At 34.0% G+C, this 18052-nt stretch overlaps 1 protein-coding gene across 11 annotated transcripts in view; it reads left to right on the forward strand.

Moving 5' to 3' along the window:
* Nucleotides 1-11192, forward strand: part of enc (R3H domain containing protein encore) — a 79321-nt gene extending 68129 nt beyond the window's left edge. For 7 of the 11 annotated variants that reach the window (XM_076411223.1, XM_076411226.1, XM_076411224.1 and 4 more), the window contains 9 exons: nt 1589-1753; nt 4319-4627; nt 4698-4893; nt 5507-5710; nt 5770-5964; nt 7511-7770; nt 9233-9377; nt 9436-9523; nt 9671-11192. In XM_076411223.1, coding sequence (XP_076267338.1) covers nt 1589-1753; nt 4319-4627; nt 4698-4893; nt 5507-5710; nt 5770-5964; nt 7511-7770; nt 9233-9377; nt 9436-9523; nt 9671-9710 — 1602 coding nt within the window. In that variant the 3' untranslated portion in view covers nt 9711-11192. Of the gene's footprint in view, nt 1-1588; nt 1754-4318; nt 4628-4697; nt 4894-5506; nt 5711-5769; nt 5965-7510; nt 7771-9232; nt 9378-9435; nt 9614-9670 lie in introns of all 11 variants that reach the window. The other 4 variants (XR_013006773.1, XR_013006774.1, XM_076411229.1 and 1 more) reach the window with 2 other exon arrangements.
* Nucleotides 11193-18052: the final 6860 nt, after the last annotated feature.

Genomic DNA, 18052 nt, shown 5'->3' on the forward strand with positions numbered 1-18052 from the left:
TTCCTTGATATTATTATAGGCTTTTAAAAATTCTGATTTTTGAAAACGAATATCTGGAAGTTCTATTAGATCTCTTCGCAAGTTATTTTTACATCATTTAAATCCTTTACTCCCAACAATGTTTGAGGGGATCTTCCAAGAGAAAATATTTCTAATAAAAACCGCAGCAACTTAGTAGTTAACACTCTCAATCCTCCTGTACACTATGTTCGAAGTAACTGATTTTGCGCCCTTAATCTGTTTCTGCCTCTGACTATCTAGGGCTTTGGCATTTTCATTCATAGTAATAATAAGCAGCGATTTAAAACTTATCAAAACAAACAAAGCACCAAAATAACCTTTACGGTTTATAACTTATATTTATTAGTAATGTTTGGATGAATATTGTGGACATTTGGCAACCGTGAATTGGTTTGTTTGACTCTAGTTGCCTAGTGTATGAAAGCAATGGGTTACTATTTCCATTATTTTAATAGTTTTTAAAGGCATGTAAAACTAACTGTTAATATATGTGCTGTTTTGACTGATGACATTGTGCCCACTTTTCTGGTAAATCTATAATGTCGGCGTTGTAGAACTTGCCGAGTGATTTTCGCAAGCCTCTTTTAAAGTCGGTTTTACACCTTGAAGACAGTTTTGCGGAGACGGAATAAATAATAGTTCGGTGGTCGCACGGAGCAAGGTCTGGTTTATTCGGTGAATGCATTAAAATTCATCAGCCAATGTCTTCTTCTTCTTCTTCCTCGGCATCAGTGCGAGCTTTACAGCTATTTGTGACATTCCATCACGATCTTTTTCGAGCGTTATTGTATGTGATCCACATTTCATCGCTCGTACACATTGGTTTAAAATGACTAGATGTCATTTCGTCCTAACAGCGATTCAAAAACAAAAACTGTCGGCTTGGTGGCGCAGTGGTAAAGGCAACAGGACGGTCCTTCTACTGTTGCGATAGCCGCGAGTTCGAATCCTACTGGGAATCCATGGTCTTAGATTTATGTTGTGATTGTTTAATGCTTGTGATTGTCCTAGGCAAGAGTGTAAAATCCGACAAGGAAAATGATCCCAGTCACGTTAGTAACCAGGCTGAGTAAGAGAGGAAGTCTTCTGGGATGATTTCTAAGTTAGTCACTTGCCAGTCTGTGGGCTAAATGCCGAAGACCGGGGTTCGGAGCCCACGTTACATAGTAGGTCCAGTCCAGATAAACCCATAGTTGGTAAAAGGAGGCTTTAATATATGTAAAAAAACAAAAACTTGGTGCATTACATTTTTCACTATTAATTCATGAGGAACCCCACTATCAAGCCTTTTTTGGTATCCAGTCCTATGTAGATAGTTAGAAATTGGCCTGCCTGGGCGAGGTTCATCTTTAATATTGAATTTTCCGAAACGAAAGCGAGCAAACCCATCGTGAGTCTGATGTTCATTTAGGCACGGCGTGAACCGTGGTTTGAAATCCACATTAAACAGCAAAAATCTAGTCTATGTTAGATTAACTATAATTGGTGAAAGGGAGACAGAAGTAAAATATATAACCAAAAATGTTTTGGAGCTGAATATTGTGTATAATGTGCTGGCTGTTTCCAGAATGGAAAGCCGTTCAAAAACGACGATGGTTCCATCTACCACTATGATCCTAACAAGCCGCATCCCAAATTTCTCTGTGAATTAACGTTTCGAAATTCAGAGAGGCCTCCTCGCCCTTGCAGCCCTGATAGGGAGAAAACGCCTACAACTTCACCGAAACATGAGGTTGGTAGATTTATTATACCTATGGCTTTATTATAAGTTCATATAGCAGCAAAAATCATATTAAGGGATCTATAGCAGCACCCTGAAGTTTAAGTAATTTTTCAGCAATAACAATAGTTTGTTTTATGTTTTCGCTGAAGTGAAAGTGAAGACTGAAGACTGAAGAGTGTGAACTCCCATGTATAAAATTGTAACCAAATTATGCTCTGCCAAGTCACCAGAGGTCGCGCAAAGCGTGTTTATTTAGTACGAATAAATAATGAAATTTAATATTATAGGGGGAAATTAAAACATTATTATTATTAGAATTAATAAACTATTTTATTTAAATACTGGTTAAAATTTGTTTAAAATATTTTTCATGCCTCGGTCGAAAGTACGTACTTCCGTTCCTAATAACAGGGAAGAAAGTTAAACATTTACTCCCTGTGAGAAGTTCACCCGCGCCCTCTATAACGGCGAGAGGAAAGAATTTCTTATGCGTATTTATACTCGTAACTAGGGACTATTTATAGTGTCGCTACAACAAATTGTTTACCGCTGTCGTTAACGTTGCTACCTCTAACCTTAAAAATAATCATCAATGTTATTTTTTCGTCACTCGATTCAATAATCCAGAAAAAAATAACAATGCGTTATCGTCTAATGAAGCTGACGAGGAAGATGTACGAAATTTTGATGCAGAAGCGCGATTGATAATAAATAGATACGTTGCCGAAGAAGTGTATTGATGTCGGGGACAGACATCAAAAACATGCTCATCAAAATTTAAAGTTAAATTAATAACGTACTTTTGACCGGCTATAAAAAAAAATCGTATACACCACACGGGCCAAAAGTTGAAATCTCTCGTTGAAAATTCATCTTTCGGCCCTTGTGGTATAATATACTATTCTAAATACATGAAAAAAAAATCTAATATGACAACTTATAACTTATTTTCTGTACATTACTATTGCCATAAATATTATAAAATATAAGGCTATAAATTAAAAAATAATTTGTCCAAAATATACTTGAAAATAGAATATTTAGTGGTATTGAATAGTAATTATGTTTTGCAATTTTGATTACGAAACTTCGTTTTCTTTTTTATGTTATGTTATTTTTTTATAGGTACTTAATTGGACCCTATCGATATAATATGTAGTCATGCAAAATTTTTCATTTTTTCCCTTTGCAATCTTATTAACTTTTTTCATTCGCCAGAACATACTACACCAAATTATCACTTTTCTTATTAATATTTCCCTCATCCAGATGTTAAACACAAGTAATAGTTTTGAAAAATAGTGAAATTTTCTGGCATAACATATTATCCAGAATTTTCTTTAAATTTGCTTTGGCACATACTTTTGGCAATACATAAAACAAGTCTAGAGATGACTTCAAATACATATAAATTAAAATAAATTCCAGGTACCGATAACGTTTGTGATACTGGCGAGTTACTTCCTCAGTTCTATTTTTTGTCTATGTATTCTATTAACTTCTTTAGAAATAGAAATTACTTGTTTGTATAATTGCCGGGCCTCTGGAGGTACCATAAGTTGTCGAGTAACATTAACTGCAGACAGTATTTGACATCTAGATTCTATAAAATAAGAATTATAAAAAGTTTCAAAATAATAGAAAGATATTACACACACTTGTTCTCCTTGGTGTTGTATGTTCTGGCTCCTGCTTGACTGAAGTTAAACAATTAATTGACTTGATTTAATTAAACATATTGTTCTATTTCGATATAACTTATATACACACATACTATAGCAGCATCCCAATCTTGAAAAAAATTGTACTTAATTTTTACACTATATAAGTTGCAACTAGAAACTGCATCTTTGTTAAGCAGTAGTTTACCGCATTTGGGTCTATGGTCTACTGGTTTAAAATATAAAGAGCAAACCCTTCAACGCATAGATAAATACTCATGAGAGAACACCTTAAGTTTATCATTGTTTATTAAGCCACTTCTGGCTTAAAGCAGAACCTTTAGGAAAACGGTGCATTTGTTAGAACCTTCACATTCTGGAACAGGACTTTTTTTAGTTTTCAGATTTAAATCAAATTTTTTTACAGGAATTTCTGAAAATTTAATGATAAAAAAATGGATTTCTAAAAAAATCGTACCTATTTCAACAACTTAAGTAGAGAATATACTGAAGTAATAAATTGAATTGAATTTTAAAAAGAATTTTAAAATTTTAAAGCTTATAGTTCAAATAAAACAAAACAAATCTGTAATATGATACTTCAAATTGAAAGAAAGAAATCTGTAATATTTTTATCGACGGCACTCTAGCGGCTTGGCAGTACACTGAGATCATTGTTACAGGTGTGCCCATTTAAGTTCCCATTCCATATCTTAATGTTTTGTGAAGTGATATGAGTTATCGTTGCTCTTAATATTTTCTTTTAAAAAATTTGTTTTAATATTGGTATTATGTTCCTTACTTTTTATTTCAGGATTTTATTTTATAGATTTATTTGTTTTACATTGCCTTTTAAGTTTTACCTTGACATTATTTTTATTTTTATCATTTTAACATTATTTTATTATTGTAGAAACGGTTACCTGATAAAACTTCACCCGCTAAATCTAAAAGTAACTTTACCAACACGGCTACCAGCCCTAGCCTGCCCTTCTCGCCGCCATTATCGACTTCTTCGTCGGTTGGGGTGTCATCCAGTAGAAATTGTCCGTACATGCAGGTGGTTAATCCGTGTGAGGGACCCCAGAATATGCAACCAACCGGTCATTTCCAACAGTTCTCCGGCACCGCAAGTGAAAATAGCCTTCCGGTATATCAGCAACCTTTTATCATCTATACGCCTTATGGTATGCCTGTACAGCAACAGTTTGATAATAGAATGGTAAATATTTTTATTGAAAATATATTATATTAAAACAATATTGGAACTAAATAAAAAATCACATTTTCAGGAACAAACAAATGTACAGGAAATTAGTGCCACTTACTTCGTACCGGAAGGAAACAACGCCCCTGCAGGCCAGAGTGTCTCATATCAGCCGGCTCCATCTGGGCCATTTTGGAATCAACCAGTTAGTTTTTATCCAACAAGTCCGCAACCTCCTAGTCAGACGCCGCCACAAAGATTCTCTGCACCAAATCAAGCAGGTATAGGAATAGTCTAACTCTCAAAACATTCTATTGATAATTGATTGAAACACATACATGATTATACTATTAAAGAAACTAGTAAAGGTTCTTGAGATTAGAAATACTACCTGCATATATTTTTTATGTATTAAAATAGTTTTTTTTCATTTAAATAACATTATTTATTAACTTGAATATTTGAAATCTATAAATGTTATGCAACCTGGACTACAGCTTTATCAAGTTCTACAGTGAGCTGTTTCTGTATACCGTTTCATATTGCAGTGCTTTTAAAACTTTTGATATAAGTATAATTTGATATAATTTTAATTCTTCACAATTTGTATTCATACAAAACGAATGTTGTAAACGTTTGTCGTCAGTTTTAAAATACTATCTGTATGTATCTATGTATCAAAATAGTGTATTCATTTAAATAAGATTAACTTGATTATTTAAAATCTATGAATGTTATGCAACCAGGACTATGGTAATGTCATATTTTACTGTGCTTCTGTATACTGTTTCATATTACAGTGTTTTTGAAACTTTTGAAATAACTTTACAAATAAATTTAATTCTTCGCAAGTTGTAATGATGCAAAACGAACGTTATAAACCTTTGTTTTTAGGTTTTGTTCCTTCTGGTTATGTCACCACTGTAAATTATGTGGGACAAGCACCAAATCAACCTGCACAAAATGCCGAGATGTTGTCCGTCTACCCAAATCAAGCAATGCAAATGATGTACCCTCCTAGCCAGCACAATAACTCTGTGATCTACCAGAATCCACCGTTGGTTTATTCACAGAATCTGCCGCTTTACCAAGCCGCATGTGAGTTATTCTCTTTTATTCTCCCTAAGTTCTAGTAAACGGCCGCTTTTATTTTTTAGCATATCCCATCCAGAATGTGCCGTTATATCCTCAAGGGACGCCTACACCGAACAGCTGTAACTCGTCGATGCCATCCACACCGTTTCCAGCTGATAATAGGCCGCCCGATAACTTTGTCCATCTCACTCAGGGCATGCATCAAATGAGTTTAGGGACGCCCCCAACAAATGGACGCACTTTTGTACCAGTTAAATGTACGTAAATATTTTCTAATCTTCTGTAAATAATAAAAATGACAAACTTTTAGTTTTATATGTTAGTAAAATAAATCAATTTCAGAATATCAGGTCTATTATTCAGATAGTAATGAAGGTGATTGCATGATTTGCTATTATTAGACTTTTATCGAAAATGCAGCACTCAAATCTTATTTTTTCATATTTAATTTTTCAATAGATTCGGGGATTTTAATTTAAAGTATTTGATTAGCTCCATCTAAGTGTTCTGCAGTAATATCCTCAGCATTCCAGCTAGTGATTTTTCTTCTATAATGTAGGTGAAAATAAGAAAAAGACTATTGAAACAATTTCGTATTTTAGCTGCTGTGTATTTTTTCACCTCGTTCCTACAATTGTCAAATTTCACTCATCTAAAGACTGTTCAAGTTAACAACACCATGATTTTTTTGTAATTTTACTAATATATGCTCAAGTGGTACCTCTTCAAAGGATTGAACATTTAAAAAAATTATTTCAAGCGCTAGTATTAACACACGTCACCTTCTTTTATTATGGCATAAGTGTTATTGGTACTCTGTATCTTTATAGAATTTTATAAAGTTTGAGACGAGTGATATATATTTGAAGTCATCAGTAAGACAAACTATTATTATTTTTTATTCAACTGTTTTAGTAAGGGTTGCATTTGACCAGGTGTACCTAAAATCATTACCGTTTTTTTTTTCGGGAAAAAACTACATGGTTTTCAAGCAAATGGACAAATTTATATATTGAATGCTCATCTTTCAGACAATTTATGGATGCCATCTCAGAAAAACTGTTTGCCCTATGAGAACAAAGACCAAGGTCTGGAAAGTATGGCGCATACAATATGTCTCATCCAAGTGCTTTCAACGCTTCCTTGGCCAGTTTTACTTTATGAAATGCAGCGTTATCGTGTCTTCGAACCCATTCTAGACGTTTTTCGATCAATTCATGGTTCAAATTGATTGAAATTATTTGTTATCAGTAGCGATCAATCTTAGCGGTTCGGTAATTAATAATAAGCAGTTCGTAATACACCACGCTACTCAGGTCTAACGAAACACAGAGCATTGACTTGCAAACAAAACGATTGCGCTTAGGGTTTTCAAAATAAAGCCACTTTTTATCACCGGCCACTATTCGATGAAGAAGAAACGACTTACGATCATATCTTTGAAGCAGCATTTCACAGTCCATTTGTCGATTTTCCATTTACCTGTCATTCAATTGGTATGGCACTCATCTTCCCACTTTTTAGACTTTCTTCATTGCTCGTAATCGGTTAATCGCGATAATATTAATCATTTCTTCGCCCTTCATCCTATAATAACTCGTTCAATTTGACACCTTTCAAACTTGTTCAGTCTACCAGAACGTTCTTTATCTTGCGCATCGAAATCGCCACTTTTGAATTTTCGAAACCACGCCTCTCATGTTTTGAAGTTTAAATCATGCTCTCAATAAGTGAACTCGATTAAGCGATTATTGAAAAAAAGTCCTATCATTCAAAAATAGTTCCTAGACAACATGATTTTAGGCACTCAATTTGATCCACGACGCGGTTCTATTTCGAAGATGGCCGCAGGTCCAGCGAAACAGCCCAGGCCGTTTCTTATCGGTTCTGGTCAAAGTAGCGGCGGTACGAATTCACCCGCAGCGACGGTGATAGCGGGGTTTTGTCCAACGTCAGGTGGTCCCCCGGCACAATACCGAACACCTCCACCGAGCACGCCACCGACGCCTCAATTCGTATTCCACCAGCCCGGCTTTCCTATAGCGCCGAGGATTTTTCGACAGGTAAGTGTGTTTGTTTGGTGAAAAGCGCTTATTTTGTTCTGACAAAGAGTTTTTATGTCCAGTTAGACGTTTTAGTCTACGCATTTCACTGTTACCTCGCATATTTAGCTGAGTAACGAGTACATTGGGATATGCACTGAGACTCTTTCGAAGTACTTTACATGTTGACATGATTACACTCGTTATTGGTTCTAAATCAGTATCGCGTTGTATCACTTCATTTGAAACATATTACAAAGCATCGACAATGGCACTCAATACTTTATTTTAGAACCTTTATATGATGGATATATTAGACTTGATAGCAGTTCCCCATAGTTGGATTCCATATGACCAAATAGGCTTGAGTATAGATTTATGCAGTAATATCTTGTTATTTAATAATACCTTGGATTTGCGTTCGATAAGCCAATAACAGGCCAATTGAAAAGTCCCCGGCCTGATACATAGATGGCGCTACTAGAATTAAATCCTCAAAAGATGCGTGTATAAATTTGAGAGCTGTCAGATCATTAGTTTGTGAATTATAGCATTTTGAGTGAAGCAACTTTTGTTATTGTGAAAAAAATGGATAAAAAGGAATTTCGCGTGTTGATAAAATTAACCGTAAATTGAAACTTAATGAAATAGCAGACACTCTAAAGATATCAACTGAACGTGTGCATCATATCATTTACGAATATTTGGGTATGAGAAAGCTTTGTGCAAAGTGGATGCCGCGCGAGCTCACTTTTAACCAAAAACAATGACGAGTTAATGATTCGGAGCAGTGTTTGAAGATGATCAGGAGTAATAAACCCGAGTTTGACATCGACACGTGACAACGGATGAAACATGGCTCCATCATTTCACTCCGAAGTCCAATCGACAGTTATCCGTGTGGACTGTATACGATGAGCCCGCTCCAAAGCGTGGGAAACGCAACAGTCGCCTGGCAAAGTTATGGCGTCTGTATTTTAGGACGCACATGGAATAATTCTCATTGACATTGTTATTGGGCCGTTTGATGGACGAAATCGCCGAAAAACGGCCGCATTTGAAGAAAAAGAAAGTGCTGCTTTACCCAGACAATGCACCTTGTCAAAAATCCATGATTTAGGCTTCGAATTGCTTCCTCATCCACCGTATTCTCCAGACCTGGCCCCCAGCGACTATTTCATGTTCTCAGATCTCAAAAAAATTTTCTCTGGTAAGAAATTTTCGTCGAATGAAGAGGTGATCGACGAATCTGAGGCCTATTTTGAAGCCAACGACAAATAGTACTACAAAAATGTTATCGAAAAGTTGGAGGGTTGCTATAATCAGTGTATCACCTTTGAAGGGAATTATGTTGAATAAAAAAAACTAATTTTGCAAAAAAAATGTATTTTACTATGGTAGGCCGGGAGACTTTTGAATTGACCTGTTTCATTTGGTCTGACAAATATGAGTGGTGGATTTTAGGATTTCTCTTTTTTTTTAGTTGAGCAGCGAACGGGGTACCACGCCTAATACCGCGAAAAGCAGCAGATCACCGACCCCGGCCAGTGATATAACGCATTTCGACAGACAAAGGTACATGTTTCCAACATTCTATCCGGGTGTCCCTATGCCCTATATTGTTCATTGTAAGTACAACATCTTCCGTTTAGTCATTGGGTCAATAAACTCGTCTTATTCCGATAGGTAGAGGACAGCCCAACATCTACAATCAAAATAAACCCATTAACACGCAAAACAGCGAGCCCAGACCCCACAAGAACCGAAAATCCAAGTGAGTTCATGCAATATCTATGTCGACCCGTTGTAAGGTTTTTCTTAAGAAATACCTTCAGGAGGTGGACGTTCATTAAACACGTGTTATGTTAGTGTATACGAGTAGAAAGTCAAATTCGTCAATATTTTCCTTGGTAATTTTCAGAGGGAACAAATCAGCAACGCTGCCACCAAGCGGTAAATAGAAGAAACGTTTTTCTACTGAGGAAACACAGTCGCATTCATCGTTGTTATAGGATGGGTGATTACGTGCAATATTCAGTTGGGACTACTCGGAGTGTAGTGACATTTATTATTTGGAGCGTTTCTCTATTTTCAACGATTAAATCATACGTCGCTCGTTCGGTTGCCTACCTTTCGGTCGGTCTCAATCAGGTTCATTGTAATGTTAAGTTATACCCTTCCTCGTTTTTGTATGATATTGTTTGTTAGGTGGTAATTTGTACTTAATATTGGTACGAAACGATGATTTTTATATATTTTATGACGATATATTGCCATCTGATATTTCGATTTTTCTGATGCGTTTCTCATTTCTCTTTACCAAAATTGTTAGAGTGATTTTTCACGTGTAGAATAAAATTAAAATCTCTAAGTAACCAATAATATTATTAATAATAAAAAATACACTGTGATCTATGAGAATGCAAATGTAGATACAATAGACTTTTTTGCAACTTTCTTCTAAAAAAATGACGCTTACACATTTGGTTTTTTTTAGCATTTTGTAGCGGGGTTAGAACATTTCAAGCGATGATTTTGTTGATTTCAAAGGCATTTTGTCTGGAATAAGTGAAAATAATGAAACATTAATGTCACCAATTCGTAATAATGGACGGTTATAATAAAATGAGATATCTTATAAAAATATAGACAATAAACGCTCTAATAATATGAGGGAATGTGACAATATATATATAGTGTTAAACAAAATGCTTCTTTGAGATCCACAATATAGTTCCTGCGTTCTTTTTATAATACAAGTTAAACAGCACAAATCGGATTTGATTTCAATATTTTGCCATACGAAAAGGAAAAATTAAATAGCGAATTTCTCGTATAAACCTCAAAAGTTTACCTTTATTTCTTTCAATATTATTTACAGGAGGATCCGTTTTGATCCTCCAACAGTGTCCACTTTTTTGATAATAATATTACGAAATATATGAAAATATGTTGAAAATATTTTTGTGTAATGCTTTGAAAATCGTGTGAGTGTGTAGATTTGCACCGTATACTGGGTGTTCTACCTGATCTTTCGTTTCTTTAATGTTCTGTCTCCTATTTTCACACACTTTGGATTCGTAGTAATGTAGAAACGGTAAATTATATTTTGTGATCCTTTCTGAAATAATCCTAGTTGCAGAAAATATTTTTTGGAGCCTTGTAACGAAAACTGTTTACCCTATTAAGTGAGAGGAAAACATTTAAGTCCGACTCGATACCCCCTAGGGTATTAAACTAACGAAATAAATGTAGATTGTTGATAAAGTTTATTTATATGGTAATTACGCTGTATATACCTTTTTTTGTTATTCCTTACCATCTACTACCTGAATTGCTTATCATTTGTCTGGCAACTGTTATGTACAAAGATGTAAGAACAATCAGTGTTTCAATGAATACTGTGATCTTTTTGTTTATATATAAAAGTTTTTTTTGACTGCTCTATTTGTTTTATTTCAATCCTTTAAATATAGAACAATGTTATTTCTATTGGTTATATTGGATGGTTATTAGCAAAAAAGGTAAGGGTCGCCTGAACCTTGTTTTTCTGTCCATGATGGTTTATTTATTTGGTCCAGGAAAAATTTTAAAAAGCTAATGGACATAGGGAATACACGTCAACTGTAAAGTACAATAGAAGCCAACTTATCACATTGAAGTAAGGAAACAATGAGCTTTTGACTCTTGACAGAATTAAGTGGATGTCAGATGTTATAATCAATAAGGGTGGTGAGAACTTGCTTTACTGGGTTCTTTATGGCAAGGAGAGAGGAAATAGGTTTTCTATAGAATATTATATGTGATGACCCAAAGACGGTGAAGTTGGTTTCAAATCTATTTAAACCATTTTACTAATAATGTAAATGTGATTACGATAGTAGGTAATCAAAGATAGATTCTAAAGAATGAAAAATTATTTACTCCACCAAATGTTAATGTTACGGGGTATAACAATGAACGGAGTAGATCAGATACATTGTTCTGTAATGAGATGTAAAAGTAGTATTCAGTATGGTAAGGTGGAACTAAACAAAAAAAAAATATTCGCCAAATAATAATTAGTCTTGGTGAAAATTTACAACTCTAATAACGAACAAGTAGGCATATATATGCAATTAATTTCTATTACATTTAAATCAAACAAAACATAGCTTATTGTGATGCCAATAGATATGCGGTGAGAGTTGAATCAATGTACAGAGCAATATTACGGTCCGCAAAGGTGCCTATAAATAATTTGTTACAAGATTATGAATGGAGCGAAAAAATTATAAAGAGATAACAAGAAAACTGAAACGTGGCCGTACATAAGAGGTCAATTGAAAAGTCCCCGGCCTGACACATAGAACTCAAAAGATGCATGTATACACGTGTTTAACAGCTATTCATTTTGAGTGAAGAAACTTTTGTTATTGTGAAAAAAATGGATAAAAAGGAATTTCGCGTGTTGATAAAATATTGCTTTTTGAAGGAAAAAATACAATTAAACGATTGCCCAGGTTCTATTCTAATTTTTTATAAAGTTTATTTGAAGTTACAAGTAGTGGTATTTTCCTTTTTTTTAAGTCAACCTAATACCAACTACCAGAAAGACTATGGAGGACGTTCAATGTATTTTAAGACAAATAGCTAAGTTTAAGCTACGCTTCTTGTGAATAGAAATAGTTAGTTAATAGTCAGGAACAACACGTTAGCCAAAAAGCAAATCAGATCAGATTCAAAATCAAGGAACTGTACTGATTAGTAGGAAGATACTCTCAACTTGACCTAAGATCAGAAAGTTATATATAGAGATTTCGATAAATAAGATTTCGCCTTGAAAAACATGAAATAAGGTTACTCTATAAATCATATGTAGACTTAAAAGCGGTACAGATATTGGACAAATCGCAGAATACAGTATATAGCGTTGTCCCTAGCTTTAACTTATGTACTCTTATTTAATTTTAATTTGGGAAATACATACAGACGTATTTATACCGTACTCTTCTTGTTTGTCTATTCATGTAAGTATAATAGAATAATAGTAATAAAGCAAGATTGTTCTAAGCATATCTAATGTAAGATATAACAAAAAAGTAAAATAAATTGTTGAATATTAAACAGTGTAGTATTTTCATAACCAGTAGATAAAGGAAAATTATGACGCATAATTAGGCTCAGAAAAATATAGAGACAGTCTGTAAATTCATATACATTTCAATTACTAGACAGGTAATTCATTTTAAGTACTGAAGCGTTAACTCTGTAGAGTACTTTTATGGCCTATTGTGCTGTCGCTACTGAGTTATTCGAGGTTGCCTAAAAATCGAAATCTTATTAAATTTTATCTAGCGTCATCTCTTGTCGAATAGCAGTAACTATCAACAGGGTAGGCTATTTATTCAAATAACCTGTTTATTTCCTGGAAATTTCGCATTTAATTCATCCATTTGGGAAAAGATGGGGCTCAGAATGAATTTTTGACCACATTTATATTGTTTGGTCAACATGACTAAGGAGAGTTATTATATATTATATAATTTAGTTGTCAATTGAGATTGAAACTGTTAGAATTGAAAATTACTGCTTAATTTTCGTAGTGATTTTAATTAATTTAACAGGTCAATTGAAAAGTAGCCTACCATAGTAAAACACAAAAAATTTTTTTGCCAAAATTAGTTTTTTTTTATTCAACATAATTCCCTTCAAGGGTGATACACTACTTTTGATACAATTTTTGTAATACAATTTGTTCTTTGTTTCAAAATAGGCCTCAGTTTCGGCGATTACCTCTTCATTCGACGAAAATTCCTTCCCAGCGAGCATTCTTTTGAGATCTGAGAACAGGAAATAGTCGCTGGGGGCCAGATTGCCTTGGTGAAGCAGCACTTTCTTTTTCTTCAAATGCGGCCGATTTTCGGCGATTTCATCCTTCAAACGGTCCAATAACGCTATATAATAGTCGCTGTTGATCGTCCTTCTTTTTTTCAAAGTAGTCATTTAAAATTACTCGATGCGCATCCCCAAATACAGACGCCATAACCCTGCCAGCCGGCTATTTTGTTTTTCCACGCTTTGGAGCGGGTTCATCGTGGGCAGTCCACTCGGATGACTGTCGATTGGACTTCGGAGTGAAATGATGGAGCCATATTTCATCCGTTGTCACTTATCGACGCAAAAACTCGGGTATATTGCACTTGAAGATCATCTTCAAACACTGCTCCGAATCATCAACTCTTCGTTGATTTTGGTCAAAAGCGAGCTCGCGCGGCACCTACTTTGCACAGAGCTTTCTCATACCCAAATATTTGTGAATGATATGAAGTACACGTTTAGTTGAAATATTTAGAGTGTCTGCTATTTCATTCAATTTCAATTTATGGTAATTCAAAATCATTTTGTGGATTTTTTAAATGTTTCTAACAACCTCTTTTGGACGTCCACTGCATTCACAGTCTTCGGTGCTCGTTTCACCACATCTAAACTTAGCATACCAATTCTTGATATTTGATTTTCCAGGATGCAGTATCCGGAAACTTAGAATCAAGCCAAGTTTTTACTTCAGTTGTATTTTTTCCTTCAAAAAGCTATATTTTATCAACATGCGAAATTCTTTTTATTCATTTTTTCACAATAACAAAAGTTGCTTCACTCAAAATGCTATACTTTACAAACTAGTTGTCAAATTTATACACGCATCTTTTGAGGGTTATGGCTAACTAAAAAACATATGGATTTGATTCTAGTAGTGCCATCTATGTGTCAGGTCGGGAACTTTTCAATTGACCTGTTATATGAAACTTTTTTAACAACATACTTGGCATTCAGTATGATGGTAAAAACTTCTTACCCGACCTGTTCTTATATTATAGTTTGTATGGCAGAGCAATATGGCTAGGGATTTGAAACTGGCGGATCACCTGCTGTTGTAAATATCAGCAGCATCCTGTCGGAGAAAGTGCAGGAATTCGAGTTCTTGAGATCACTAATACAGGAAAAGTGATATCTACTGCTGAAGCAATAAATCGATAGATGGTGCGCGGAAGAGAAGAAATATTACAGTCGGGACTAAATGCGGCTGACCTAAACGCTCATCTAACCAATCCTTCTGAAGGGCTCGGGGACTTAGACATTGTTATAATCTGACATATGTATGGCTAATTTTGGAGAATCATATCCGGTATTCGGTAAACTTCGGCAGTTTCCGCCTGATTTTACGACGTTGCCATTTGCGGATCGAGCGATCATTTTGGGCTTCACTCTGGCGCTGGTGAGAGGTCTGTTTTGTAAGCTTAAGAATTTTGTTCTTGTACTATTTGTACTTTGATTATAAATATAGTAGGCAGTAAGATAAATCACAGATGTGTGAATATTGACAAAAAGCTTTTATAACACTTTTAATTTTGCAAATTGGATTAAGTTTTATACCAAATTCATTATATTTTAGGCAGAGTTCATCCTGCGAAAATAACATGTCAATTGAAAAGTCCCCAGCCTACCATAGTAAAAGAGTTTTTTTGGCAAAATTAGTTTTCTGTATTTAACATAATTCCCTTCAAGGGTGATACACTAATTATAGCGGCCCTCCAACTTTTCGATACCATCTTTGTAGTACGATATGTCCTTTACTTCAAAATAGGCCTCAATTTCGGCGATCACCTCTTCATTTGACGAAAATTTCTTCCCAGCGAGCATTCTTTTGAGAACTGAGAATAGGAAATAGTCGCTGGGGGGTAGATCTGGAGAATACGATGGTTGAGGAAGCAACTCAAAGCCCAATTCATGGATTTTGTGTCATCGTTTTCACTGACTTGTGGCACGGTGCATTGTCTTGGTGAAGCAGCACTTTCTTTTTCGATTTCGTCCTTCAAACGGCCCAATAACCCTATGTAATGACGTTTGGAAACTCGTCATCAAGCCAACTTTTTGCTTCAACTGTATTTGTTTCCTTCAAAAAGCAATAATTTATCAACACGCGAAATTCCTTTTTATTAATTTTTTTCACAATAATAAAAGTTGCTTCACTCAAAATGCTATAATTCACAAGCTAATGATCCGACAGCTGTCAAATTTATACACGCATTTGAGGGTTATATAACCTAACTAAAAAATATATGGATTTAATTTTGGTAGCGCCATCTATATGTCAGGCCTGGGATTTTTCAATTGATCTTTTAAAAGTACAAATAAATATCACTTACAAAAAACGCAAAAGTAGCGCTAAAAGTGCTGAAGCTTGGGTAAATGGGGTTAAAAGTATAGGATGTGTTGTTATATAAATCACAGCTTCTTGTTCAGTCAAGTTTCAGTTTCTGGATTCCTACCCCACTTCAAAGGAAGAAATTGTATATTAATCACAATGATTGAAAGACAATGTGAAATATATTCCTTTTTTATATGTGTAGATTATACAAACGGGCTTAATGCATATGGATTTGAATTGCATTCCTTGCTTGTATTGGATGAATTGGGAGAAGAGTTTTCATACTGTTTGGCTGAGACCCCCTAGAAATAGATATTATTTATAAATATTACTCAAAAATTTTCAAAGATAAATGGGTGCTTGTGTGTTTATATATTGTATTGATTAATAAATTATATTTAATCATATTTATCCTTTAATTGTATTAATTTTATTTTATTTTTTCCTTTTAAAATTAAATATGTTTATATAAGGTTTTTCATATTATATTTATTATATTATAGAAGATGAACATTGTACCAATAAATCTGGAACTACACTTAATTATATTGCTGAATGTCAACATCGTCGAGGCAACAAAGCTTCCCTCGAGAACTACATAAGTCTTGATATGTATGGAGGTTGACACACACTTTTACTTTAGTTAAAATATTTTATTTCGCAAGAAAGAATACACAACATAAAAGAAAGCTTACAACGTAAACACTTGACATCACCACTTATCTTGCCGTACTTGTCAGGTCAAAAAACATGTTAACCATTCTGATAATAACAACAATGGTTCCTATAGGAGTAAAAAACATTATTGATTTATTAAAGTTAGTTTTAAAGGCTACAAAGGTTACATGTATTATATTTTTTTTTACTTTCAAATAGCATTTACCAAGAATCATTGGTATAATATAATCTCGTTGAATAAAACAGTGAACTCACGTCATATAAATTTACGACGTCAAAAAATTGCGATGTTGCCGCATCAACTCTGAGTTTTAGTTCGTTTTGGCTTTGATATATAACAAAATTCTAATTCAAATAAAATTAATGAAACAAAAATAAAGTTATAAAATACAATTTATTGTAACTTTATAGATCATCTAATGCATATATTATCGAAGCACTTTAACTACAGTTATACATTAAACTTTTTCACACTGCATTTGAGATCTAGGTTCGTTTTTTATATAGTGTTATCACCTAGAGGCACCAAACCAAACCAAATCTACCTAATTAATAATTGTATATCCTAGTAATGTATTTTACATTCATTAAAGATCATATTTACCTTTTTACGTCTAGTCCTTGTTTCCTTGTAGAGTGATTTTGTATTAATAATCACTTGACTTTTCCTTAGTTTGTTCTATTACTACCTCTATACATCTTTCTTGATAAAACTAGATTTAATCATCGACTTCTCAACCAAATAGTTTTTATCCTCATAACATTGTAACCTAATGCTTATGCATATTCTGAACAATTACACACATATCTATGCACATAAATCTTTCACACTCTACAAAATGATTTTCTATAGTTATCCTATATTAATAATATGCTTACCTTTAATTGCTTTCACTCTCATCACTGTCTGGGTAATTGTTAACATTAAATGATAATCCAATATCCCACAAAAAGTTTCATTCAATCACTGTCACTTTAGGAATCGCTATTCAAGTGAATAACTAAGTTTTTAATTTCCAATTTATCTAACACTTGTTCACGATTTATCATTTTGTTCTTCAGTATTTCTGACCGAGTTCATCCAAACCGAAGGTGGTATTGTAGACAATGTTTCTTTTCACATATTCAGACAGTTCTTGCTTGTATACCCTTCTCGACCTGTATGTCAATTCTAATTATTCTCTGCTACGCCTCATATTAATCCATTCAATTGGATTGAATATGCTGTTATAGGGAGAAAGACGTAATAATCCTTGGTCATATTGTTCAGCCATCCAATCTACCATGTAACTTTTCTCAGGCTTATTTCTAAAAAAGTAAATTACATAAAATGGAATTAAATATTTCATTTATATTTACCGAGTAACAATTTGAAATAGTTCATTCTTTAACATGGTTTCTTCGAAACTTATTTTATCTACTTTAAACTATTCCTTA

Source organism: Rhynchophorus ferrugineus, unplaced genomic scaffold (genome assembly GCF_030347505.1).
Source record: "Rhynchophorus ferrugineus isolate W39M unplaced genomic scaffold, kcgeb_rfMv2 rfM8, whole genome shotgun sequence".
Classification (NCBI taxonomy): Eukaryota; Metazoa; Arthropoda; class Insecta; order Coleoptera; family Curculionidae; genus Rhynchophorus; species Rhynchophorus ferrugineus.